At 46.6% G+C, this 25,269-nt stretch overlaps 1 protein-coding gene across 22 annotated transcripts in view; it reads left to right on the top strand.

The window, feature by feature from the left end:
- Positions 1-25,269, top strand: part of SMARCA4 (SWI/SNF related, matrix associated, actin dependent regulator of chromatin, subfamily a, member 4) — an 87,401-nt gene that overhangs the window by 21,606 nt on the left and 40,526 nt on the right. For 16 of the 22 annotated variants that reach the window (XR_009539784.1, XM_060145128.1, XM_060145129.1 and 13 more), the window contains 10 exons: positions 375-501; positions 1,411-1,743; positions 2,947-3,120; positions 4,337-4,504; positions 4,596-4,646; positions 9,470-9,600; positions 9,787-9,844; positions 17,742-17,863; positions 20,040-20,190; positions 21,534-21,697. Coding sequence is in view for 21 of the 22 variants with exons in the window: in XM_060145128.1 (XP_060001111.1) it covers positions 375-501; positions 1,411-1,743; positions 2,947-3,120; positions 4,337-4,504; positions 4,596-4,646; positions 9,470-9,600; positions 9,787-9,844; positions 17,742-17,863; positions 20,040-20,190; positions 21,534-21,697 (1,479 nt within the window). In the remaining variant the exon portion in view is untranslated. The remainder of the gene's footprint in view (positions 1-374; positions 502-1,410; positions 1,744-2,946; positions 3,121-4,336; positions 4,505-4,595; positions 4,647-9,469; positions 9,601-9,786; positions 9,845-17,741; positions 17,864-20,039; positions 20,191-21,533; positions 21,698-25,269) is intronic. The other 6 variants (XM_060145145.1, XM_060145143.1, XM_060145141.1 and 3 more) reach the window with 1 other exon arrangement.

The following is a 25,269-nucleotide window of genomic DNA, read 5'->3' as shown; positions in this document are numbered from 1 at the left end:
TGAGGGGTCTCCCCACTTCATAGCTGAGGACGCTGAGGCTCATGGGCTAAGTAGATTCCCAGGGCTGGGATGGAGACCCTGGCCCGCCTGACTCCAGAGGCTGGCTCCCACTGCTGAAATGCCAGAAACCAGCTGCGCCCTGTCAGGTTTCCGGTTTGCAGTGGCTCCCGAGACTTCTGTGGCTGCCCTCCTGTATGTAGTCTGTGTTGTGGGGCATCCTTTTCTCAGCCATCTCTTGTCTTATGATTCATATCGGCTTCCCTTGAGGGATGGATACTTCTGAGGCTCCACCTTCAAAGAAAGGGAACAGATGGGTTCCTTGTAAACAGGTGAGACCTCTCATCACCTGTCTTTTTTTTGTCTTTGCGCCCTAGGCTGCAGGCTCGCATCGCTCACCGAATTCAGGAACTTGAAAACCTTCCCGGGTCCCTGGCCGGGGATTTGCGAACCAAAGCAACCATCGAGCTCAAGGCCCTGAGGCTGCTGAACTTCCAGAGGCAGGTGGGCGCAGGCGCAGGCCTTTGCTTTCAGAGGAGACTCTTTCTGCCAGCCTTGATGCTTAGATTAAAGAGCCGCTCACTGGGCAGTTACTAAATGTACCCTGACCATTAAAGCCGCTGTGCCAGGACTTCCCTAGTGGTCCAGTGGTTAAGACTTCGCCTTACAATGCAGGGAGTGCAGGTTCGATCTCTGGTCAGGGAGCTAAGATCCCACATGCCTCTCGGCCAAAAAACGGAAACTTAAAAAGCAGAAGCAGTATTGTAACAAATTCAATAAAGACTTTAAAAATGGTCCACATCAAAAAAATCTTACAAAACCAAAGTCGCAGTGCCCAAGCACACTTGTTGGCTCACTTCCTTTCCATGTCCTGCCCAGTGGAGGGACATTGGGATGAATAAGTGTGGGCCTTCCCTAAGGTGGCAGTGGCTAGCTTGAAGCAGTGTACTTAGATGGGTCTATTTCTTTCTTTTTTTTTTAAATTTTATTTTATTTGGCCATGCTGTGCAGCATGTGGGGTCTTAGTTCCCCGACCAGGGATCAAACCCGTGTCCCCTGCATAGGGAGCGCAGAGTCTTGGCCACTGGACCGCCAGGGAAGTCCCTAGATGGGTCTAATTTCTAAGGGTCCTTTACTTTTGAACGACCAATAAGGAAGTTTGTTTGTGGTTGAGGGAGGGCAAAGCTGGAGACCTGAAGGCCTGAGCATAGGGCTGTCTGCTGGATGTCCGGAAGCAGCTGTCTCCTACCCTGTGCGTGCCCCGCCCGCGGGCATCCACCACAGGTTCTCCCCATGCACGCGTTTGTGCTCACGGGTCCTCCTTGCTGCCTGGCTTGCGATACGGAGGTGCGCGTGTTGCATGGATGTTACCAAATTGTGCCCGTCGCCAGTTTCTCCTCTTCCTTCCCGAAGCTGCGGCAGGAGGTGGTGGTGTGCATGAGGAGGGACACGGCCCTCGAGACGGCCCTCAACGCCAAGGCCTACAAGCGCAGTAAGCGGCAGTCCCTGCGCGAGGCCCGCATCACTGAGAAGCTGGAGAAGCAACAGAAGATAGAGCAGGAGCGCAAGCGCCGGCAGAAGCACCAGGTGTGTCCCCGCGGCCGCAGGCTTGACCGTGTGCCTGAGTCGTCAGCTCTGCACTGTCGAGTCTTGGTTTTCCTCTCAACACGATGTCCGAGTCTCTTTTCTGTTCATTATAAGAGTATCCTAGGCACTAAGAATACTTCAGTGGACAAAAACCAAACGGTACGGAAAGGTGGGTCATAATCAAACGCACGTATAACACGTTGGGAGTTAATAGGGTGTAAGGAGACATGAAGCGGGGATAGGGAGTGATGGAGGAGCCCTTTATATAGGACGGTCGACTCAGGGACGGTCTCCCTGAGGATGTGAGGTCTGAGCAGAGCCCCGAGGGAGGAGCTACACCGACGTGTGGACGAGGCTCTTTGCAGACAGAGGGGAGTATGCCTCAGTGTTCTGTGAAAAACAATGACCCAGTATAGTCAGAGTGGGGTGAGCGAGGGGGAGGGTGGGAGGAGGTGAGAATGGGGAGGTGATGGGCAGAGCGTGCAGGGCCCTGTGGGGCGGGAGGATGACTTGGGCTTGTGCTGTGAGTGAGGTGGGAGCCACGGAGGGTCCTAAACCATGGAGGGTCCTCAGTCAGTGATCTGACTGAGGTTGATACAAGATCCGTCAAGGAAACCAAAATCTCTACTCAAGTAGGATTTGGGGTGATTCTGTTTGTTCATTCATTTATGTTTTCTAAAGTTTGCCTCCAAACAGTGTCTGTTACTGGCATAGTTTAAAATAACAGAGAAGTCAATATTCAGTGTTAACTACTGTTAATATCTTGGTATATCATTCTGACCTTTTTTGTTTATATACATATAGTAATCAAAAGTTAAACAGCTGCCTTTAAAAATATATATATATGCACATTGAGCTGTTTAAAGTATTATTGAAGCATGATTTTAACATATGTGTTGTAGTCCATCTCAGTGTGCCCAGCATCCCGTGATTTATGAAACTGTTTCCCTGTTTGGGGACATGCAGTGTACTCTCAGCTTTCCAGTTTTAAAAGTAACACTGGGATAGGCATTATTGTCCTTGAGTTTTGGGGCCAATCTCTGCTATTTTCCTTAAAATAAATCGCTAGCAGTGAATGATTTGGTGGGAGGGCGGGTGCATTTTGCAGCGGATGGCAGACACTGCCAGGTTGTCTCAGCCAGGGCATTTGCCCCGTCTGCTGTGCATGAGAGGGGGGTCCCTTTTCACCACACAGTCCACGCAGAGAATGTTGGGCCTCGTAGGCAGACAGTGTCTCGGTATCGTTTTGGTTGCGTCCCCTTGGCTTTCACCAGGCCCCCTTTAAAGTTTCGTCTCACTTGGGGTGACACCACGGCAACTCCTGTCCCATAGTCAGTCTGCTCTTCTGTGTGCGTCCTGCAGGAATACCTCAACAGCATTCTTCAGCACGCCAAGGATTTCAAAGAATATCACAGGTCGGTCACAGGCAAAATCCAGAAACTCACGAAGGCGGTGGCCACATACCACGCCAACACTGAGCGGGAACAGAAGAAGGAGAATGAAAGAATCGAGAAGGAGAGAATGCGGAGGCTAATGGTACAGTTGGCCATCATGACCCGGGTCCCTTCACGCGGTGCTGGGTGTTGCAGGCATGGGGGCAGATCAGCCGCCCAGGGTTACGCCGGGGCATTTTGGTGCTCAGAGTTGGAGGCAGGACAGAGAAAGAAAGGGCTTGGGTTTGGGAGTCCGAAAGACCTGACTCCAGACCTTTGCCCACTCACTGACCATCGGTGACCGCGTGACCTCAGCTGGTTAACTGGCTGCTCTGTGCTCTCTGGAAGGTGGAGGTGGCACCCCTCCCGGTGGAGGAGCCGCCGATGGTGTGAGCCTGACCTCCCACCCCACCCTTCCCGTCTGACCATGTATTATTCGTGGAGGGTTCTCTGACCGGGCCGATATTGACAGGCACTGCTGAGTGGACAGGGCCACGTTAGTACGAAGGAGAGTCCCTGCCCTTGGTGGGGCTCGTGCTGGCCCTAGAGAGACAGATGCCCAAGCGAGACAGACAAGATAGTTTTGGGTGGTGAAAAGCGCACTGAGGAGAACAAAGCAGGGCCAGGGAGTGGGGATTGACTGGGTGTTATGGGCAGGGTGGGTGTGACCCATGAATGCGGAGATCCAGGGGAAGCACCTCCCGGCAAAGGAGCTGAGGGCAAAGGCCCGAGGCGGGAAGAAGCCGTGTGTGAGGCTCAGCCAGTGGCCCCTGGAACAGCGTGGCGTGGGGGCAGAGTGAGGTTGGAGTCCCGGAGGCAGCCACGCGGGGCCTTGCAGGCCACGGGGAGGGCTTTGGATTTAATTCTGACCATGATGGGGAGCCGAGGGAGGCTGTAAGCTGGGATGGCGGTGGTGGGGGTGGGTGACATCATCCGATGTGTTCTCAGAAAGCCGGGGCAGACGGTCTGTGGGAGAGCAGTGGCTCGGACCAGGTGGAGAGAAGGGTTGGGATTTGGGTGTGTTTGTGGACATAGGAGACAGAGCTTTTAAATGGCCCTTGGCAGGACCATGTCTGTCCAGCAGGTCCCCAAGGAGCCTGGCCCGGGGTGGGAACTGGGGAAGTTCTGAAGGGGAGTCAGTAGTTATGTGAAAGGTGTGAATATAGCACAGCCCCGGGTGTGAGCTCAGTGCTCCCTAAATGTGGGTCCGGCTGCTGGTTAACTGCAGCCCCGCGGGCTCCTTGAGTCTGGTTTGCCCGCCCTGGGTGCTGGTGGACGAATGTGTCACGGGCACGCGCCATAACCGCACGCTTCTGCAGGCCGAGGACGAGGAAGGGTACCGCAAGCTCATCGACCAGAAGAAGGACAAGCGCCTGGCCTACCTCCTGCAGCAGACGGACGAGTACGTGGCTAACCTCACGGAGCTGGTGCGGCAGCACAAGGCCGCCCAGGTCGCCAAGGAGAAGAAGAAGAAGAAGAAAAAGAAGGTGCGCCCCTCAGTGGGACTGGAGCGGCTGTGTGCGCGTGTGACTCGGCCTCCCCGGTCGGGGGGGTGACTGTCTCTCTCTTTCCTTCCAGAAGGCAGAAAACGCTGAAGGACAGACACCTGCAATCGGACCTGATGGCGAGGTGAGGAACCAGGGGTTTCTTCTGTGGAAATGCCAGCCCAGCCCCAGAGGTTAGGTCTACTTCATCCTTAAAAAAATTTTTTTTTCCCTTTGAAATTATAAAAGTATATGACAATGGTAAAAATCCACATAGGTCCCCTGCCACACTCCACCCTTCCTCGCTCCCACTGCCCAGAGAGAATATTGTTTACTACTGGGTGCGTTTCCTTCCAGAGCTTTTTCTATGCACGTGCTGTTATTTATTTCTCAGTTTTCCCTTTAAAGTTTCAGGCTCACAGGAGAGGTTAAGAACAGTGCAGAGAGTTCCTGCATACTCTTCACCCAGATTCCCACTTTTCACGTGTCATTATTTTTTCTTAAACCATTCGAGGGTCAGATGCACATGTGAGGGCTTTTTACCCCTCTGTGTGTTTCAATGTGTACATCCTAAAAGCAAGGCTGTTCTTTTCCACAACTGTACAGTGATCAAAACCAGGAAATGAACATTGACGCAATACCGTGATCTAATTCACAGCCCTTGTTAAGGTTTCACAATTGACCCTCCAGTGTCCTTCACAGCAACAGAAAACCCTGAAGTGACGCCGGGTCCTTCTCTGTGCGTCATATCAGGAGTGTGTGGCGTAGATTTCTTCCCCCACTGGTGATATTGACCTTTTGGTGGCCGCCAAGGTGTCTCCAGCTGTAAAGATTAAGTACCTTGTGCAGAGATACTCAGACTATGTAAAGATAACGTGATTCCTCAAACTTTCATCGGCTGTTTCATCATCTGTTGTCTTTGCCTGTATCAGTTTTTGCCATAATGGTTACAAAATGGTGATGTTTTTTTCCCTTGTCTTTTCTTCTGCATTTATTAGTTGACTTTCTGCAGGAAGGAAAAGCCTTCCCTTCTTTTTTATTTGGCTTGTTCATAGTTTGGCAACCCTTGGTACTGACTCATGGATTCTTATTTAGTTTAATGGATTTACTTAGTTTAATCCTGCACTATTATTATGTATTTTGATACTCAAATTGTTCCATTTTGGACCAGTAGGAACCCCTTCACATTGGCTTCTGCCTGCTTTTGATGTGTCCCCATCGTTCTTTGAGGGGTTTCTGACTTCCTTGCACACGAAAATGGCCCAGGCTCATCTTCTGCTTTCTCTGCCCGAGTCCTGGACTCGGTCATTTCTCCAAGGAGCCCTGATTCCTTTAATCAGAGAAGAATATTTGGAAACCATGATCTAGATGTTTTCGTTGCTACTGAGTTGTCATTGCTTCTGGGCCCTCTCAGTGGACAGATCTAGGAAACAGATGTGTGTATGCACACACATCCACCTTGCTAGTTATATATATTAACTAGTTATTGTAGTATTAAAAATACTGAGGTCACACTGATACTTCCAATTCTAATCCAGTACCACGGGGTTCTTTTTCTCCTTCTCCCTGTCCACCTTATAATAGCCCAAAACCTGACCCCCGTCTGCCACGAGATAGGCCCTCATTTCCTCAGTCCTAGACTGTGCAGGAAGTACATTCAGAATGGCTAACATGTACCCCTCTGCAAAAGAAACCTCGTAGCTAGGGGCTTCCCTGGTGGCACAGTGGTTAAGAATCCGCCTGCCAGTGCAGGGGACACGGGTTCGAGCCCTGGTCTGGGAAGATCCCACATGCTGCGGAGCAACTAAGCCTGTACACCACAACTACTGAGCCTGCGCTCTAGAGCCCTTGAGCCACAACTGCTAAGGCTACATGCCACAGCTACTGAAGCTCGTGCACCTAGAGCCCATGCTCCACAACAAGAGAAGCCACTACAGTGAGAAGCCCGTGCACCGCAACGAAGAGTAGCCCCTGCTCCCTGCAACTAGAGAAGGCATGTATGCAGCAACGAAGACCCAGTGCAGCTAAAAATAAATAAATAAATAAATTTATAAAAAAATAAAAAGAAAGAAACCTCCTAGCTAGAGGTCAGTGTTTGTCTGAAGTTGAAAGTACGTGCTCCAGATACTGCATTCAGAAGATTAGTTCTCCCCTTGTGCCCCCGTTAGTGAGGCTCCCCCCAACGCTTGTTGGTTTTATTTATTTACTCCTCATTTCTTTATTTAGGATGTGAAATACTAGCCTGGTTCCAAAAGTCAGAACCGTGCAGTGAGGCCCACTCAGAGAGGGGTTGCTGTCCCCACACACGAGTCTTTGAGTCTTTTCCACGGCACTCTTGTCCGCCTCCTCTCGGTTAACACACTAGTGTGAAAGAAGGCTGCATAGTGAGGTGTGAATGCAAGGTGTGGCCTTTACCACCTCCTCCAACCCCTCCTCAGTCCCCCTTCCCAGAGAGAAACCTGAGTAACCTTCGGTGTGTTTGCTCTGGGACCTTTTCCGTACCTGTGTCTCCAGGTGGTTTTCTTTTCCCCGCCTGGTATTGTATCTGAGTCTTTCCAAGTTAGCTCATGTACACTTACCTGACTCTTTCTAATGCCACCGTATTAGAGAGGTGGCTAGTGCTTGCTTCTCTGACTTATAAATGTAATACTTCTGGGAATAAAATGGTAATGATAACATGAAACGTAAATGTAATGATAACATGAAAAGTAGAAGCGCCCATGGTGCCTGTTCTCTCACAAGCATGCACGTTGATCCCTGGTTGATGTCTCTCTCTGTATCTTTCCAGAAACCTTTGTGCTTATATTCTCTTTGTTTTGTTTTGGGACCATTTGGGTCAGTCTACACATAGCAAGACTTTTTCTGCGTAGCAGGTATCTTGGACCACTTTCCATATCAAGCAATTAGTTCTTTCATTTTATTGTATTGATGTACTAGGATCTCTTTCATCGTTCAGATTGATAGCTATCTAAGTTGCTTCCCATCTGTAGCTGTTAGATCCTGCACTGAACAGCTCTGATGGACCACCATATGTCCCCTCCCCTATGGGTGGCTATTTCCATTGTTTCCTTTCTTTCTATCCCACACATTGTTGTAATGAGCCCCCTTGCTCTCTTAGCTGGGCTGCCATAACAAAACACCATGGCCTGTGTGGCTTTTTTTTTTTTTTTTTTTAACCACATGGCACATGGGATCTTAATTCCCCGACCGGGGATTGAACCCGCACCCCCTGCAGTGGAAGCAGAGTCTTAACCACTGGACCTCCAGGGAAGTCCCTTTTGTTGTTTTTGTTCTTGTTTTTGTTTTTTTTTTGGTAGCCTGCATGGCGTAAACGGCAGAAATATATGTTCTTATAGTTCTGGAGGCTGGAAATTGGAGATCAAGGAGCAGCAAGGTTGGTTCCTGCTGAGTACTCTCTTCCCGGCTTGTAGACTGCTGCCTTCTGGCTGTGTCCTCACATGGGGGGAGAGAGAGCAAGCTCTGGTGTTTCTTCTTATAGGGGCACTAATGCCATCCTGAGGGCCCCACCCATATGACCTAATTTAACCCTAATTACCCACCAAGGGCCCCATCTCCAAATACACTGACATTGGAGAGCTGGGACTTGGGCATATGAATTTTGGAGGGGACACAGTCCAGTCCGTAGCAGATGGCACACTTTTTCCTGTTGGCCTGATTCCCAGAAATGAATGACTATAGTGATTAACTCAAATAATATTCTTATTTCACGTGATTTTATTTGAAACGTTAAGTTGAATTTTTTAAGAGAAATGTGGGCTGGCATTTTACTACAGTGCTAAGCCTTCACACGGCCATTTGTGGCTTTCAAGGGGGAAGTCACATCACAGGAAAGCGTGACTCGGGGAATTCTGTTGGGGAATCACTGCAGCTGCTCATCCTGTTTAGTAACGGGAACCATCACTTGATGATGGCTGCTGATTGTCCTTGTTCTCAGCCAGTGGTTCGCAGCCTTGGCTGAACGTCAGAATCAGCTGGGGAGCTTTTGAAAACCAGAGAGGCCCAAGCCTCCCCCCAGAGCAGTTCTGTCAGGATTCTGGGTGTGGGGACATCCCGGCATCAGCACCATAACCGCTCTCAGGAAGGACTCAGGGGTGAAAGTCACTGATTGAGGCAGCCTGCAGAGCTCATTCGTGGGGCGTGGGGTTTCTGTTCCGCTTCATGGTGGGCCACTTTAAGGGTGAGATTTTAACCTGCATGGAGACTAATCTCTGCTGTGGGTCAGTGTTGATGGAGGGAGGCGTGGGAGGTATAAGTTCCTGGTAGATGCAAACAAAGGTTTCCATCCTCATCCTCGTCCTGAAGGTTTTCACCAGGAAATGTGAAGGAGCTGATGAAGGGGAAAACTTCATCCCAAGTTGATATCTCAGGAAATTGAGGAATTCCGTATTTGTTGCTACAAGGAAGTTTTATTTTTCAAATATTCTAGTTAGCTGTTTAACAGAAAAGAATGAGGACCCTTGTTGCAGTCTACAAATACAATATAAATTGAATAACTCAAGGACCAGAAAAATGGGAATAGCATAGTCACTTGGGTAAAAAAGGAAGGAGTACGTAAGTCCGTGTTCCTTATGTGTGGAATTGATCTGGGAGAACACACGAGAAAATGATGCTGGTGGGCGCCTGTGAAGAGAAACTGTTGGGCAGGGGGATAGGGAGGGAGAGTACACACTCTATACTCTTGAATTTGAACTATATGTTACCTTATTTGAAAATTAAAACGTGGATATCAGTTCCTTCCAAGAAACAACTGTCGTCAATGGGTTATATATATATTTTTTTACTGAATGGTTAATATGCAGCTAACCCATCTCCACAACCACTGGTCACATTGGTGAGCTGTTTTCTGGACCTGGAGTTGGGAGGGCACTTCTCCAGTTGGCCATGGTTAGCGGGGCACCGAAGGTATAGACTCTACGGAACCTCAAGTCACACGTGTGACTTTTTCAGCCTCTGGATGAGACCAGCCAAATGAGCGACCTTCCGGTGAAAGTGATCCACGTGGAGAGTGGGAAGATCCTCACGGGCACAGACGCACCCAAAGCAGGGCAGCTGGAGGCCTGGCTGGAAATGAACCCGGGGTGAGTGGGGCTTCGTGTTCCAGAGGCAGCCAGGATCCTGAGTCAACGGTCGGCCTCATTCCAGGGGAGCTGGCAGCTGGGGGTGATCCTGCTTACATTTGGAAACAGGCCAATTTGCTAAGGAAAGTGAATCATGCTGGCTCTAGGGAGATTTATATTAAAATGCTGATTTTTTTTTTTTTTTAGGTATGAAGTAGCTCCAAGATCTGATAGTGAAGAGAGTGGCTCAGAAGAAGAGGAGGAGGTAAGAGTTCATTTCCTGGCTGTCGAGGCCCACAGTGCTGTGTGGTGTGACCTCTACCCACAGCAGGCACAGTGATCCTCTCCCGCTCCAGCCAGGCATCAAATGGGGCAGGAGATCGGCACACGGGCAGGGGGTGAGGCTGAAAGTTGGTGCTTTAGCGCTGCGCTGTCCAGTACCGTAGCCTCTAGCCACACATGACTGTTTCCACTTTCACTTAATTAAGTAAAATGTAAATGTCCTCACTCATATGTCCTCAGTCGTACGGGCCACATTTCAGGCGCCCAAACAGCTCTCCCCTCCAGAAAATATTGGTATGAAGTAGTGAGCATGAAATCACATACATGTTGGCCCCTTGTAATCTATTCTTTGGCAATGTTACAGATGGTCGCATTTATTGTGTATGTTCTCTAAATCATTTAATTATTCCACGTTATGGTGATTTTTGAATGTTTGCTGGTTGACAAAGCTCTGATGAGAGCCTTGTTCCTCTGTCTGTCCTGGGTGGCCTCCTCGGGAAGGGTGACTCAGAGGGAGCCCGGGGATGCAGTGTCCGAAAGCAGGGCTTGTTTTCCACAGTTAGCATCCAGAAGGGTGCTGTCCTGCACTCCCCCTTCAGCTGGGGTAAGAGTGTCTTACAAGGCTTTTAAAAAGCTTTGGCCACCTCCATAAGATTTTAAAAAGGGAATTTTAATGGGCAGATATTTGCTTATTAAGGTTGAACATTTTTCCAGGTGTTACTATTTAGATTTCTTCTGTGAATGGTTTGCTCCATTTGCCCATTTCTAATCAGTTGTGTTTTTTTACTGGATTTTTAAGTGTTCTTTATGTATTTACCCCAGCCTGAAATCAGCTTGGTGTTCACCTATATCTTTCTTTTGGTTTGTCCTCTTACCTCTTCAGGTCATCTGGAATTTATTTTGTGTAGGGCTTGAGATGGCGCCCTTTTTCCCCCTTCCCAGTAGTAGCGTTAAGCCAGTTGGTATACTGTTAGTCCATCCCTTCCCCGTTGATCTGTGATATTTAAAAAAAACTAATATTAAAGACACACTGGTGTCTTTTTAGGGTCACATGTTCAGTTTCTTTTTCTTTTTTCTTTTATAATTTATGTTTCTGGTTTTTATTTAATTTAATATTTTTTTAAATTGAGGTATAGTTGATGTACTGTTCAGGTTCTTTTAAAGTTCTAATAATTCTTAGACCAGTAACATTTTGTTGTAATTTTTTAAACAGCTTTATGGAGATATAATTTACATATGTAAAATGCACCCACAGTAAGAGTACAATTCAGTGATTTTTTAGTGAATTTATAGAGTTGTGCAATCATTACTCTACACCAGCTTTAGAACGTTTCTGTCACCCCAAATGACATCTCACCCATTTACAGTTTGTTCTTGCTAACTCCTCCAGCCCCAGGAAACCACTGGTCTGCTCTGTCTCTATAGATTTGCCATTTCCGGAATTTCACATAAATGGAATTATACAACATGTAGTATCTTGTGTCTGGCTTATTTTACGTGGCGTGTTTTTGATTTTCATCCATGTTGTCTGTACACCAAAAGTTTGTTTTACATCGCTAATTATTAGAGAAATGCAAATCAAAGCTACAATGAGGTACCACCTCACACCGGTCAGAATGGCCATCATTAAAAAGTCTACAAATAACAAATGCTGGAGAGGGTGTGGAGAGAAGGGAACCCTCCTATGCTGCTGGTGGGAATGTAAACTGGTACAGCCACTGTAGAGAATAGTATGGAGTTTCCTCAAAAAACTAAAAATAGAGTTGCCATATGATCCAGCAATCCCACTCCTGGGCATTTATCTGGACAAAACTATAATTCAAAGAGATACATGCATCCCTCTGTTCATAACAGCACTACTTAGCAGCAAGGTCCTACACTTAGGAAACTATATTTAATATCCTGTAATAAACCATAATGGAAAAGCAAAAAAAAAGAAAATATTCTATGCTTTGAAGGTGTAGATTTAACCCTTATATGCATATTTCCAAACATATCAATCTCAACTTATCAAAATTTTTGATTAGATATGTACATTTTACTCTAAGTAATTTCTATCTCAGTTAAAAAACATTTTAAAAATAAGTGGAGAAACCATTAATAAAAGTTAAGGTCTTAAAAAAAAAGTTCGTTTTATTCCTGAGTCATGTTCCATTGTATAGATATACCACACTTTGTTTATCCATACACCAATGGGTGGGCATTTGTGTTTTTTTCCATTTTCTGCTATTATGAATAACATTGCTGTGAACGTTCACATACATGTCCTTGTGTGGACATACGTTTTCATTCCTCTTGGGTAGATACTTAGGAGTGGCATTGCTGGGTCATATGGTAAGTTTATGTTTAACTTTTTAAGGAATTGACAAACTGTTGCCTGAAGTAGTTGTACCTTTTCACAGGTTCCAGTTTCTCCATATCCTTGTCAACGCTTGGCGTTATCTGTTTTTTACATTATATAGCCATCCTTGTGGGTGTGTAGTGGTATCTTGTGGTTTTACTTTGCATTTTCCTAGTAAATAATGATGTTGAGCATCTTTTCAAATGTTTATGCACCATTCAAATATCTTCTTTGGTGAAAATCTATTGAAATCTTTTGCCCATTTTTAATTCGGTTGTTTGTTATCTCATCAGTGAGTCCTAAGAATTCTTTATATATTCTTGATATGTGTCCCTGTTCAGATATGTAGCTTGCAGACATCTTCTCCCAGTCTGTTTGCTTTTCTTTTCCCTCAGTGTTGTCTTTTGAAATGCAGAAATACTTCATTTTGATGAAATCCATTTATCGGTTTTTTCTTATATGAATTGTGCCTTTGGTGTTGTATCTAAGAGCTGTTTGAAGTCACAAAAGTTTTTCTCTTATGTTTTCTTTTAGAAGTTTTATATTTAAGCTCTCACATTTAGGGTCATAATTGAGTTGATTTCTGTGTATGGTTTGAGGTACAGGTCTAAGTTTGTTTTTTGTGGGGTTTTTTTTGCTATGGATAACCTTCTTACCCAGCACCAGTTGATGAACAGACTGTTCTTTCTCCCATGAATAGTCTTGGTAACTTTGTGGGAAATCAGTTGACCATAAAATTAAGGGTTTGTTTCTGATGCTCAGTGTTTTCCTGTTGATTAGTATGTCTGTTTGTGCCACTACCACACTGTCTTGTATTACAAGTTTTGAAATCAGGTAGTGTTATTTGCTTGTTTGCTCTATTGGCTATTCTAGGTACTTTGCATTCCCATATACACTTTAGGATCAGCTCATCAGTTACTACAAAAAGGCTTGCTGGGATTTTTATTGAGATTATGTTGAATATAGAGATCAGTTTTGGGAGAATCACGTCCTAACAATATTTAGTTTTCCAGTCCATGAACATGAGATGTCTCTCTATTTATTTTGATCATCTTTAATTTCTCTTAGCAATGATTTGTAGTTTTCAGAGTATAGGTTTTGCTTTTTTTGTTGTTAAATTTATTCTTAAATATTTTATTCCTTTTCTGCTACTATGAATAGAATTGTTTCCTTGATTTTATTTTTTGATGTGTTGTTGCTATTACGTGGAAATACAATTTTATATGTATATTTTTAAAATGTTAATCTCGTGTTCTGTGCACTTGCTGAACTCATATTGGTAATTCCAATAGGGTTTTTTGTTTGTTTGATTCCTTAGGATTTTCACATGCAGGATTATGTCATTCATAAATAACCATAATTCTTCAATACTTCTTCCTTTCCCCTCTGTGTGCCTTTAATCTTTAATTTCCTTCTCTTGCCTTATTGCACTGGCTAGATCCTCCAGTACAGTGTTGAATAGAAGTGTCTAGAGCAGATATCCTTAGTTTGTTTTCGATCTTAAGGGTTATGCAGTTAGTCTGTCACTATTGTTTGGTGTTAGCTGTAGATTTTTCATGGATGCCCTTTATCAGGTTGAGTAAATCCTCTTCTTTTCCTAGTTTATTGAGAGTTTTTAGCACGTGTGAGCTAGATTTTATCTCATACTTTTTCTATTAAGTTGATCATTTGATTTTTTAAAAATTTATTTATTAATTTTTATTTTTGGCTGTGTTTGGTCTTCGTTGCTGCGTGCAGTCTTTCTCTAGTTGCAGTGAGTGGGGGCTACTCTTCGTTGTGGTGCGCAGGCTTCTCATTGCGGTGGCTTCTCTTGTTGCAGAGCACAGGCTCTAGGGGCGTGGGCTTCAGTAGTTGTGGCACGTGGCCTCAGTAGTTGTGGCTCAAGGGCTTAGTTGCTCCCCGGCGTGTGGGATCTTCCCTGACTAGGGCTTGTACCCGTGTCTCCTGCACTGGCAGGCGGATTCTTAACCACTGCTCCAACAGGGAAGTCCCTGATTTTTTTTTTAATTTAAATTAATCTTTAAAATTTAATTAATTAATTTATTGGCTGCATTGGGTCTTCATTGCTGCATGGGGGCTTTCTCCAGTTGCGGTGAGCAGGGGCTTTCTCTAGTTGTGGCAAGTGGGGGTACTCTTCGTTGCAGTGCATGGGCCTCTCATTGCACTGGTCTCTCTTGTGGTGGAGCACGGAATTTAGGCACGTGGGCTTCAGCAGTTGTGGCACGTGGGCTCAGCAGTTGTGGCTCACAGGCTCAGTAGTCATGGCGCACGGGCCTAATTGCTCTGCGGCATGTGGGATCATCCTGGACCAGGGCTGCAATCTGTGTCCCCTGCATTGGCAGGTGGATTCTTAACCACTGCGCCACCAGGGAAGTACAAATTCTTACTATATTTTTAAAGTTATTTTCTTTGTAGTTGCTCCAGGGATTATGATATGCATCTTAATTTATGATGATATGCTTCAGGTTAATACTAACTGCATTCTGGTAAAATATGGAAATTTTGTTCTAGCTTAGCTCCATTTGTTCTTCTTCCTTTGTGCTGTTATTGTCACATATGTTACATCTATATATGTTATAAACCCAACAATACAGTCTTCTAATTAATACCTGATATAATCTTATGACTTAGTCTAAAGAAGTTGGAAAAGAAGAAATAAGGGAAAATATGTTTATAGTCTTTTATATTGATACATGCATTTACCATTTCTGATGTTTTTTATTTCTCCTTATGGATTCAATTTACTATCACGTATCATTTCCTTTCAGCTTGAAAGACTTCTTTTTTAAACCATTTTTTAAAATCAAAGTATAATTTACAATGTTGTGTTAGTTTCAGGTGTACAGCAAAGCAGTTCAGTTAGACGTGTGTGTGTGTATGTGTATTCTTTTTCAGATTCTTTTCCATTACAGGTTATTGCAAGATATTGAATATATTGAAAGATTTCTTTTACCATTTATTATAAGGCATGTATGCTAGCAACAGATTCTCTCAGCCTTTGTTTTTCTGGGAATGTATTTCTTTAGCTTTCATTTTCAAAGATAGTGTAGCTGGACATAGAATTCTTTGTTGACAGTCTTTTTCCTTTTGAATATGTCATTCCTCTACTTTCTGGTCTCCTGTTTCAGATGAAAGTCTAGCTACTAATTATATGGATGCTCCTTTGTACATGATGGTTCATTTTCTCTTTCTTGCTTCCAAGATTTTCTCTTTGCCTTTGGGTTTTAGAAGTTTGTGAACTCCCTCTTTGTGTTTATTCTCGTTAGTGTTTGTTCAGATTCTTGGCTTGGTAGAGTCATGTTTTTCATCAAATTTGGGAAGTTTATCATTTCTGTCTTCTATTGAGACTGTATTTGTTGATACATTCTACTTAAAGATGGTTTCCTTTATTTCTTTGAACATATTTACAATAGCTTTGAACACATATATAGTAATAGCTGCTTGTATGATTGTATGCTAAGTCCAACATCTAGGAACAGAGACAGGCTCAACCGACTGTCTTTTCCCCTGAGTTCGTATCCCATTCTCCTCCTTTTTGTTTGTCTTGTAATGAATGTTTAGTGGAAGGCTATTTTAACCACTCTGGATTCTGACTTCCACCCCTGTGCGTTCTTTTTGGTGTTTTTGTTTGTTTAGTAAATTATCTAGGCTGAATCTGTGGAATGTTTTCCCAGGGTGTGTGCTGCCTTTGGTGTCTCTGCTCAGTTTATTGTTTTTGTTTTTTTCTCATTTTTAGTTTTAATCCTGGCTCTCTAGGAGTGGGTTGTGTTTCTTCATAACTTAGTAGTCTTCCAGTGATTGGGGAGAGTTTGTACTCAAACACCTTGAACCAGTAAGGCTTCTTTCTCCAGCCAGTGGATCAGTGTGTGTAGAAGAACACATTCCAAGTTTGGGCCATTTTCAAGCCCACCCTGGCTTTTACTTTCTGCTGGGCCCTTTCTCCCTTTCTCGTTTCCTCTGTGCATGTGCACAGCCCTCAGCCAGTAATATGCTTTCCCCACCCATGGCTGAGGTCCTCACCTCCACTGACAGTAATGCTGGCCTGGGCATCGTCCACTGCTACAAAATGACTAAGTTCCCATCAGCCTCAGCTGCCAGGCCTCGTGGCTTGCCCACCCTGGGAGAACTTGCACATCAGAACTGGGAGCTGAGGGTAGGAGAGATGAAAGCACCCCCAAGTAAGAACTCCACAAACTCCCACTCTTCTTGCCCAAGGCTCGGCAGTTTTCTCAGTGTTAATGCTTCTCAGACTCCTAGGGCTCTGAAATGGTTGCCTGTGCTACTTTTGTCCAGCTTTAAAGCCACTTTTTTTTTTTTTTTTTTTAAATATAAGTCAGACCTCAGGCAGGGCTGTCAAGCAGCCCCACCTTTCTCCCCACCTACTCCCCAGGAGGACTAGGGGAATTCTTTTTTTTAAAATAAATTTATTTATTTATTTATTTTTGGCCGCGTTGGGTCTTCATTGCTGCACGTGGGTTTTCTCTAGTTGCGGCGAGCGGGGGCTACTCTTTGTTGCAGAGCACAGGCTCTACGTGCGCAGGCTTCAGTAGTTGTGGCGCACGGGCTTAGTTGCTCCGTGGCACGTGGGATCTTCCCGGACCAGGGCTCGAACCTGTGTCCCCTGCACTGGCAGGCGGATTCTTAACCACTGAGCCACCAGGGAAGCCCCTAAAGTCACTTTTTGAGGGGAAAATTTGCTGACCCCTTTAATTGGAATTAGCCAGGCTTCCCATTCCTATTTTAATTCCCAGCATGGTAATATCAAGTAGGATAAGTCTTACCGGTTATGATTTTTTTGACCAAAATGTTTGTGCTGTCATTACCTGTTCATTATTCCAAATGATCTATAAAATTATTTTGCATGCTCCAAAGGAAATCCCACTGGGTTTTGACTGGAATAATTTGACAGGTTAATGACAGATACTTTTTCTTTTTTAGTTTTATAGCAGTTCCATTATACACACACATTTTGTGTGATTTATACAGGAATACAAGGATGGTTTAATATTGGGAAATGTATTTGTGTGTGTTTTTTCAGTATGTCATACAAAATCCCCTTTATTATCTGCTCAGTAAATGTTGGAAAATCCTTTTAATGAAACACGACACTCATACTTAATATACAGATTTATAGAAAACCTCTTAGTAAACGATGATGCCTTATCATCAGTCTTATTTGACATATTTTAGACATTTTGGCCATGTCAGTAAAGCTGAAAGTAAATCAAGAGCAATAAATATTGAAGGTTACCTATAAAATGTTTAATACCTAGGAAATCCAAGAGAAGGGAAAAGCTGTTTTAGTAGTAAGCATTGTGTACGGGGGACTCGGTGCAACAGAAGTACAGCATACCCTGAGAGGTCCTTAAAAAGAAGTGTCTGGACTCTGCTAAGAAAACTAAAAATCATATACTGAGCAATTAAAAGAATGTGCAAATAAAAAGCGTGACATGTTTTGGGATTGGTAGGAAGAGGGCACGTGGGTTGTAAAAGCATCACTCTGGGGTGACCTGAGGTGAACTGGCTTGTCTCTTGGTAGGAGGAGGAGGAGGAGCAGCCACAGCCAGCACAGCCTCCCGCCCTGCCCGTGGAGGACAAGAAGAAGATTCCAGATCCAGACAGCGACGACGTCTCCGAGGTGGACGCCCGGCACATCATTGAGTAAGGCATCCCTCCCTCCACCAGCTTCCCGCGAGGTGGCACCGGCAGAAGCTGTTAGAATCCCAGCTTCTCCCCGGACAGCACTGTCCAGCCGGCAGCCGCTGTGGGACCACAAACACCGGATTGACTTACTTCAGATGTCACTGATGTTTGTAGGGGTCGAATGACGTTCCATCCATTCACGTGGCTCATCCTGTGTTTAAGAGATAGTTGGGGGCTTCCCTGGTGGCGCAGTGGTTGAGAGTCCGCCTGCCGATGTGGGGGACACGGGTTCGTGCCCCGGTCCTGGAGGATCCCACAGGCCGCGGAGCGGCTGGGCCCGTGAGCCATGGCCGCTGGGCCTGCGCGTCTGGAGCCTGTGCTCCACAACGGGAGAGGCCACAACAGTGAGAGGCCCGCGTACCACAAGAAAAAAAAGAAAACCAACAAAGAGATAGTCGGGGGGCTTCCCTGGTGGTGCAGTGGTTGGGAATCTGCCTGCCGATGCAGGGGATGTGGGTTCGATTCCCTGGTCTGGGAGGTTCCCACGTGCCGCGGAGCAGCTGGGCCCGTGGGCCACAATTACTGAGCCTGCGCTCTAGAGCCCGTGGGCCACAACTACTGACCCCGCCTGCCACAATTACTGAAGCCCATGCGCCTAGAGCCCATGCTCCGCAACGGGGGAGGCCACCGCAGTGAGAAGCCCGCACACCGCAACGGGGAGTAGCCCCCACTCGCTGCAACTACAGAAAGCCTGCACGCAGCAATGAAGACCCAACACAGCCAAAAATAAAATAAACAAATAAAAAATAAATAAATAAAAAAGAGATAGTCGGGTTTACCACGGAAGGCCGCTTCATGCTTGTGCTTCAGCCGCAGCCCTCCCCATCTCCTCCCTGGAAGAAACTGCTTCCAGCATCGCGTGTCTTCCACACATATTTTATGCATCAGTAAGCATGACATGTATCTGTGTTTTGTTTCATTTGCACGAGTGTATCTGGGGCACAGTGTTCTGCCCCTTGCTCCTATGTCTGTGCACACAGGGTGTCTCACTCCTCCACATCTGGCCATCCTGTCATGGCATCCCTGTCACGGTCTCACGTTGTGGCCTGAGTCTGGCGGTGGTCGTTTAGGTTATTTCTCATCCTTTGCCGTTGTAAGCACAGTTACAATTAACATACCAATTTTATTGTGGCTTACAGGACAGAGTTAATGAATACTCTTAAATAGAGCATTGAGAGCATTATGTATTACATAAGCACTAGGTATGAAGGGAACCATATGCGGTATGCGGGCCTCTCACTGTTGTGCCCTCTCCCGTTACGGAGCACAGGCTCCGGACATGCAGGCTCAGCGGCCATGGCTCACGGGCCCAGCCGCTCCGCGGCATGTGGGATCTTCCCAGACCGGGGCACGAACCGTGTCCCCTGCATCGGCAGGCGGACTCTCAACCACTGCGCCACCAGGGAAGCCCAAACATACAGTCTTTTGAATCCATCAGAAATATATAGGAAAAAACCCTCTAAGCTAGGAAAACCCAGCTCACTGTGCAGGATTTGTAAGAAGATATAAAAACAAAACACAGCATAAAACAATATGATAGTTGGATCACATATATCTCTCACATTAATAAAATGTAAATAGTTTAAAGTCATTTTTTAAAAGAATTCCAGGGAGTTCCCCTGCGGTCCAGTGGTTAGGACTCTACACTTTCACTGCCAGGAGCCTGGGTTTGATCCCTCGTTGGGGAACTAAGATCCTGCAAGCCTCGTGGTGCGGCCAAAAAAATAAAATAAAATTATAAAAAGAGGTTTTTTTAATTGAAGAATTCTAGATTAGATTACAAAACAGCCTAAGTATGAATGATTCTGGTTTGTGCAAGGCTGTTGAGTGTACATTTTCCCTTTAGACTCTTGAACTCCGGGTAGGGAGGGTGGGCCATGTGACCAGCCTCTGGCTAAAAGTAACATTCCTTCTGTGGTGTGACAGTGACTTGATTCCCATGGCACCCAGAAGTCTAGTCTTGGGCCCACCTGGATTAGTGTTTGCTGCCTTGCCTGTCCTCAGACTGTGCGGCTGCTCTTTGGCTTATCTTCCGGCTCAGGCCATAAAGCTGCTCTGTGGAGGTTTGTGTCAGAAGCACATTGTCACAAGTAGGAATGTGTGTCTTCACACGGCCCTTTGATCTTGCTCCCAGGAACGCCAAGCAAGATGTTGATGACGAGTATGGCGTGTCGCAGGCCCTCGCTCGTGGCCTGCAGTCCTATTATGCCGTGGCCCACGCCGTCACCGAGAGGGTGGATAAGCAGTCGGCGCTCATGGTCAACGGCGTCCTCAAGCAGTACCAGGTAGGTTGGAGGGGGCCGTGTCCACATAGCAGTCTCGGCAGAGGGGTTTCCGGGTCGTGGGTGGCTGCTGAAGGCAGGCAGACCTGAGTTCACGGTCCACTCTTGGTCTTTGGGCAACTTGCTCTTCCCCTCTGAGCCTCAGTCTCCTCATCTGTAAAGCAGCTTCATGGTCTGACCAAGAGGAAATGAAATGTTGCAATAAATCTGTATCTGCTGGGTGCTTGATATGTGCCAAGAAGAATAGGAGCATTTTATAGGCTGTTAGCATCTGAATTCCCTCAGCCACTCTGAAGTAGGTGCTGCGGTCCTCCGAATTTCATGGGAAGGGGGGGTGGTTGGAGGGACAACTGAGGAACAGAGAGGTACAGCGATTCCTCAAAATCACACAGTTTGGGAATGGCCGAGCCAGAATGGGACCCAGGTGTGGGCCCATGGGTGCTCAGTACATATTTCCTAGAGCTCTGTGCAGCATGAGGCAGCAAGGCAGGAGAGGTTAGCAGCCCTAGACTCGGTCCTTCCTTCTGGGAAATGGGGCAGCAGCCCCTCCTGCCAGCCTCTGAGGGTGAAGTGATGACGCCTCTGAAGCTCTTTGTCAGGGTCTGGCCTGGAACAGCCAAGAAATGGAGCTGCTTATAGTAAAAATCTCTTCTCCTGTGGCCCCATATCCCAGGCTCACCTGTAAGCTCCCAAGAGGCAGCTGGTGCTGATATCCGTGCTGATATCAAGTGCCAAAGGTGAATCCTGTGGCCAGTGGAACTTTCCAGAGACCAGTGTAATCAGAGAAATCAGAACATGGCCAAGACTTAACTTGCTTAATCTGTTATGAAAATTTCCAGATTTTCCCTGAAGACAATATTCTCTCTAACTGACTGTGTTTCAGAAAGCTTCACAAGCTTTGGAAACCTTTCAGTTAATCTTGAAATGCTGTTGAGGCAGTTGTTAGTCATGTGGTGGACTCCTCACCAAGTTCCCCTGAAACCCCAACGCTCTCCTGAATCCAGTGTCACACGGTTGAGGGCAGGTTGCTCCCGATGTGCTGTGTGGCTTGGTGTCAGGCAGTGACAGACGGACACTGTAACAGTGAGAAGCTTAGCTGTTTAAATGTGCGCCCAGAAAGGACATTTCATATACATCTCTCATTAGCACAGCAACCCTGTGATTTCAGAGACAGGATTGCTGAGGATGAGGCTGAGTGGGAAAGGAGTGGGCTGACTCAGAGCAAAATACCAAGTGAAGACGGCCGCAGGAGGTCCCTGGCTGGGGCAGAACTTGTGAGTCTCCGAAGCGCGGGGAACACCCCCGAACCCAACCTGGGCTTCAGTCCTGGCCGCTTTTCCTTGCAGATCAAAGGCTTGGAGTGGCTGGTGTCCCTGTACAACAACAACCTGAATGGCATCCTGGCTGATGAGATGGGCCTGGGGAAGACCATCCAGACCATCGCTCTCATCACGTACCTCATGGAGCACAAGCGGATCAACGGGCCCTTCCTCATCATAGTACCTCTCTCGTGAGTGTGCCCACCCCAGGTGCCAGGAGTGCCCAATGGGAAGGCCCCACCGCCCGAGGTCACTAGCAGCCCGGCCTGGGCTCAGATGCCTGTGTGTTAGCTTGCTTGGGCCACCCTCACGAAGGACCACAGCCTGGGTGGCTTAAACAATAGGAACTATTTCCCAGGAGGCCACAAGTCTGAGAACAAGGTGTCAGCAGGGCTGGTTTCTCCCTAGGCCTCTCTCCTGGCCTTGTGGATGTCCATCTTCTCCCTGTGTCTTCACACTGCCTTCCTTCTATGTGTGTCTGTGCCCTAATTTCCTCTTCTTACAACAAAGTTATACCAGTCATGGATTAGGGCTTGCCCCATTGACCGTGTTTTTACTTCATTATCTCTTTAAAGACTCTATTTCCAAATATAGTCACGTTCTGGGGTGCTGGGCATGAAGATGTCAACATACAAATTTGGGGGGGGACACAACTCAGCCCATAGCCACCTGCCTCTCGTGTCGAGGCTCAGGATAGAAGGGCAGGTGATGGAGTGCCCGTCCATGATTCCTGTTGGGGCAGCTCTCACAGGATGTCCTTGGTGTCCTCTTCAGGCCCCACAATGAGCAAATTCCACACAAGGTTGTCACGGGAGTCAGATAACTGCCCACTAGAAATGTGGAGTGGAACCATTTGTGCAGACACTGTCCACTTACTGCTGGGGCACCGAGCCTTGTCGATCGCATCCCAGCCTGGTCCAGGCACCACAGACGCTCAGGTGGCATCTGGATACCCAAACGGCGTCCAGAGGAGGCTCTCTCACTAGCCACCTCTTGGTACCGTTGGTCTTTTCCTCCCAGCAGGCACCCTTCCAGGGGCCAGGATTCCTCAGGCCATCTGGGCATCCCTCTTCCCAGCTCCGCATGTGTCACATAATGGTTCTCCTGTTCCCAGGTTTTTTCCAGAAGTCCCAGGAATGGCTGTCATTGACCCAGTTCAGGTCACATGTTAGGCAACAGTCCAGTCATGGGCCTGGGGGATGGTCTGCTCTGATGTGGCCAGGCCTCTGAGTGTACACTTGGCTTGGCCCTGAAGGGGAACCCCCTTTACCGTCGGCCCAGCACTCAGGGGGAACCATGTCTGCCTCAAGTCAGCTGTCGAGGGGGAGGATGGGAAACCGAGTACTCAGCCCTCAGCCCATGGGAACATGCCCTCCTACCTGTAAGGAGGCCAGGCCTCCAGAGGCCACGCACCCACCGCTGGGGGCCCCAGAACCCTCCCAGAATTCATCTCGAGAAGTTGATTTCCTCCTTCTGCCTTCTGTCCCTCATGGCGGTGTAAATCTGGCTGCCTTGGCAGGAACAGATCTTCATGGAGCGGGAACTGTTTCCACGATGCAGCGGAAGGTCCCAGGCCGTGGTCAGGCCCAGCTGCTTCTCTGCTTCCCGCTGCCCTTGCCTGTGCGCTGACTCCCTGCCCTCCACTTACTCAAGTCCCTTCCCTTCTGTTTAGCCTCCCAGGCGTGACTTCATCTCCACTGGAATAGCTCTGTCCAGCGTGCTGCTCTGCAGCCTGGGTTTGTCATTCTTAAATTTTCATTTTGAAATGATTTCAGACTTACAAACAACTGCAGAAGTAGTGTAAAGAGTTCCTATATACCTTTCACCCGGCCTCCTGCATCTCACATAACCTTAGGACAGTTTCAACACCAGGATAGTAACAATGATTTAACAAATCATTGTTAACTGGTAACGAATCTAGAGACTCTATTCAGATGTTGTACACTTCCCCACTAAAGGCCTTTTTCTGGTCCAGGATCCCACTTTGCCTTTTGTTGCCGTGTGTCTGTCATGTCGTGTCTGTGACAGTTCCTGAGTCCATCTTTGTCCTTCATGATCTTGACACTTGAATCCTGACCAGGCATTTGGTAGACTGTCCCTCAGATTGGGTTTGTGTGATGTGTCTTCTTTCTGGAATTCTGGCGAGAAACTCCAGGGTGGGTGCTGTGCCCTTCTTGGGGCCTCACATCGGGAGGCACAAGCCCAGGGGCTCCGTGACAGGAGAGTATCGCTTTGGTCTTTCCTTACGTGGTGGCTGCGGGTTTCCCCACATAAACCTAAGAGTTTTCCTTTGTAATTTATAAGTAACTTGTGAGAAGGCACTTAGAAGCTATATGAATATACCATTTCTCATCATAACTTTCCCCCGTAATTTCAGCATCTGTCAGAGGAGTCTCACCTGAAATGATCACTCTGGAAAGTGCCGAGTACTGGTTTTCTCTTTCCGGCATTCCTTCTACAGGTGTTGGAATTCCACTACAAGGAAGAGCTGTCTCTTCTCCCTTCTTTAATTGTTTAATGGTGTAATTCTTCATAGAAGAATTGTCTTGTGGACACTATTGTTATTTACTTTGCTTAAATTGTCCCAGATTTGGCCCAGGGAGACGCTTCAGATCCGTCCCTGTGTCCTTTCAGCACGTCTCTGTCATTGCATTGTGGTTGTTTACTTTAGAATAGTATCAGATTTACAGAAAAGTTGAAAAGGTCGTACTCAGAGCCCCCGTATACTCTCCCCAGGTTCCCCCTGTGGTTGATCACATCTTACGTGACCGTGTTACATTCGTCACAAGTGAGGAATCAGCACTGGAACATTACTAGTAATTAAACACATTACTATTAAGTAAACTTTATGTGGATTTCTCTAGTTTTGCCCTGATTTCCATTTTCAATTCCAGGATCCCATGTGACTGACATACATACATACATACATACATTTATTTATTCATTCATTCATACATAAATACATACATACATACCGGGTCTTAGTTGCAGCAGGCGGGCTCCTTAATTGCGGCTCCAGGGCTCCTTAGTTTTGGCACGCAAGCTCCTTAGTTGTGGCATGCATGTGGGATCTAGTTCCCTGACCAAGGATCGAACCCCGGCCCCCTGCATTGGGAGCACGGAGTCTTATCCACTGCGCCACCAGGGAATTCTCCCATATGACATTTAGCCTTTACATCTCCTCAATCTTTTCTGGTCTGTGACCATTCCTCAGACTTGGTGTAATTTTGGTGACCTTGATGGTTTTGAGGAGAACTGGTCGGGTGTTTTGTAGGATGTACCTCAGCCTGGATCTGTTTGGTGATTTTTTCATCCTTAAATGGGATGGTGGGTTTCGGGACGAAGACCAGAAGTGAAGCACGTGTCTTATCACCTCACAAGGGGGGGGGCAGTTACTGTCTACATGTCTTTTCACTCTTGAGGTTGACCTTGATCACCGGGCTGAGGTAGTGTGTGTCAGGTGTCTCCACTGTGAAGTTACTCTTTTTTACCCCTTCCATACTGTATTCTGGAAAAAAGGGACTAAGTTCAGCCCACAAATAATAGGTGGGCAATTAAGAGCTACCTCCTTGAAGGTGAAATCCCTACATAAATTTTTTGGAGTTTTCCTGTGTGGAAGATTTCTTTCTTCTCCCCCCAATTGTGAATGTATTCAATCATTTATATCAATATGGACTCCTGGATATTTATTTTATACTTTGGGTTAAACTCCAATACTAGTTTATTTTGTTGCTCAAATCATTCCAGCCTTGGCCATTGGGAG

This window comes from Lagenorhynchus albirostris, chromosome 3 (assembly GCF_949774975.1).
Source record: "Lagenorhynchus albirostris chromosome 3, mLagAlb1.1, whole genome shotgun sequence".
In the NCBI taxonomy this organism is placed as follows: Eukaryota; Metazoa; Chordata; class Mammalia; order Artiodactyla; family Delphinidae; genus Lagenorhynchus; species Lagenorhynchus albirostris.
The sequence above is the reverse complement of the archived record's forward strand: the minus strand, read 5'-3'. Positions and strand labels throughout refer to the sequence as shown.